The sequence below is a fragment of the Empidonax traillii genome, unplaced genomic scaffold (genome assembly GCF_003031625.1).
Source record: "Empidonax traillii isolate 1590-97213 ecotype Southwest subspecies unplaced genomic scaffold, ASM303162v1 scaffold5249:size8714, whole genome shotgun sequence".
Lineage (NCBI taxonomy): Eukaryota > Metazoa > Chordata > Aves > Passeriformes > Tyrannidae > Empidonax > Empidonax traillii.
Window position 1 is genome coordinate 1 of NW_020960442.1, and position 1940 is coordinate 1940.

The 1940-nt window shown below is 46.2% G+C and overlaps 1 protein-coding gene across 1 annotated transcript; it reads left to right on the forward strand.

Annotated features, from left to right (window-relative positions):
• Positions 1–4: 4 nt before the first annotated feature.
• LOC114073081 (histone H4-like) lies at positions 5–173 on the forward strand (the record flags this gene model as incomplete). Its single annotated transcript, XM_027910873.1, has 1 exon — positions 5–173. A coding segment is annotated over one exon (165 nt), but the record flags the coding sequence as incomplete, so codon positions are not given.
• Positions 174–1940: the final 1767 nt, after the last annotated feature.

Sequence of the window (1940 nt, forward strand, 5' to 3'; positions counted from 1 at the left end):
GGGGCTGATCTACGAGGAGACCCGCGGCGTGCTGAAGGTGTTCCTGGAGAACGTGATCCGCGACGCCGTCACCTACACCGAGCACGCCAAGAGGAAGACGGTGACTGCCATGGACGTGGTCTACGCCCTCAAGCGCCAGGGACGCACCCTCTACGGCTTCGGCGGCTAAAATCTTTCGCTCCCAGATCACCTCGAGAAATGAACCCAAAGGCTCTTTTAAGAGCCACCCACTTTTTCCTGTAAGAGAGCTGGGTTAACTTGTTTGATTAGAAAGTGTAATTGAAATGAAGCACGTAATACCTAATTCACAAAGACTATTAATACTAGCAATAGAATATCATTGATAATGCAGTCTGATTACCATGTGTAAAGTGTAACTTCTGTTACCGAGAAAGTGCTTGTCGCCGTGTAAGACGCACTACTTGTGTATTACAAATTCTCTTACAAATGTACCGCAATAAAAATTACTTAGTCTAAACTGAAAGCTCACCTTTTTTCACTATGTTCGCCAACATAACTATTTAAGGTTCAATTTAGTTTTGTACATAAAAAGTTTCTTTTAGGTAGATACTTGCAAACCAAATGGGTAGGGAAAAATAAGAAACCTACTCTAATTTAAACGTGTTCTTCTATTTAAATTTTTAAAAACTTCATTTCCATGTCAGTTGGTTTATTTCTAAAAGCAATCTCAATAAATCTAATATGGTTCTCTAGAGTATTGGTTTGGAAAGATGGGAAGGGCTGGGAGGGAATAAAAGCAAATTTTGGCCCTAGAAACACATTCAAAAGAAAATAATAAATCAAAAGACTTGTGTGAGCACTTTTCATAGGAAGAACACTCCAGTCTGGGGCTCACGTCTAAAATATTTTTGTTTTACTTCCTTCATCAGGGGAAAAGAACGGGATTTCAGCTTTACCTAAAACCTTTGGGAATCATTTGCCACTTGGAAACTATGATAATAAATACTGGTGGGCATATCTGATTTTCTCAAAGCCTTAATAAGTAGGGACAAATTAAATAATAAACTGATACTGTATTCCTTAAGCTTTTGATTTCACTGGAAAAAAACCCCCATCAGGTTAACTGTCTAAATAGTCTCGAAGTCATGATTTTACCTGATGATATACAAGGTCTCTCATTCAGAATTTCCTAGTAAAAATAAAATGAGTGAAAAAGTAGGAAAAAATATAGGTGGAAAACATTAAAATAATATCTCTATTGTTGCAGCTTGTTACATACTTGTTACAACTGCTTACAGCTACGAACTTGCATTATTAGAATATTTGAGTGTTACAGTACAGGCCGGAATATACCTGCCTGTATTTGGAGGTACCGGCCGGTTTTTCCTTTGTGGGACTTTCGGGATAACGTGCCCGTTAACATGAAAACGAGCTGTCTTTGGCACCGAAATAAGTTTTTCCGTTTTTCGTTATCACCCCAGCAGACTGGCAGAGAGGCACAGCAGGCGGAGCAGAGGGGATACGAGCGTAGTGTCTGAAATACCCACCCCGCCCCAGGCCGCGGTCGGGCAGCGCGGCAGTGCCGCCCCGAGCAGGGCCGGGAGAGCGTCCGAGGGGCTGCGGAGCTTCAGGGAGCGGGCTGGGATTGACACGGCAGCCAATGAGAGCGCGCTACCTGTGGTCCAATCACAGACGAGGCGGTTCTATAAATAGGGTCGTTGCAGCCTCCTTTCCCGTCAGCATCTCTTCTTGCTCGAGAGGGTTGCGAGCGGCGAGCCATGGCGCGCACAAAGCAGACGGCGCGTAAGTCGACGGGCGGGAAGGCGCCCCGCAAGCAGCTGGCCACCAAGGCGGCCCGCAAGAGCGCGCCGGCCACGGGCGGCGTGAAGAAGCCGCACCGCTACCGGCCCGGCACGGTGGCGCTGCGCGAGATCCGGCGCTACCAGAAGTCGACGGAGCTACTGATCCGCAAGCTGCCC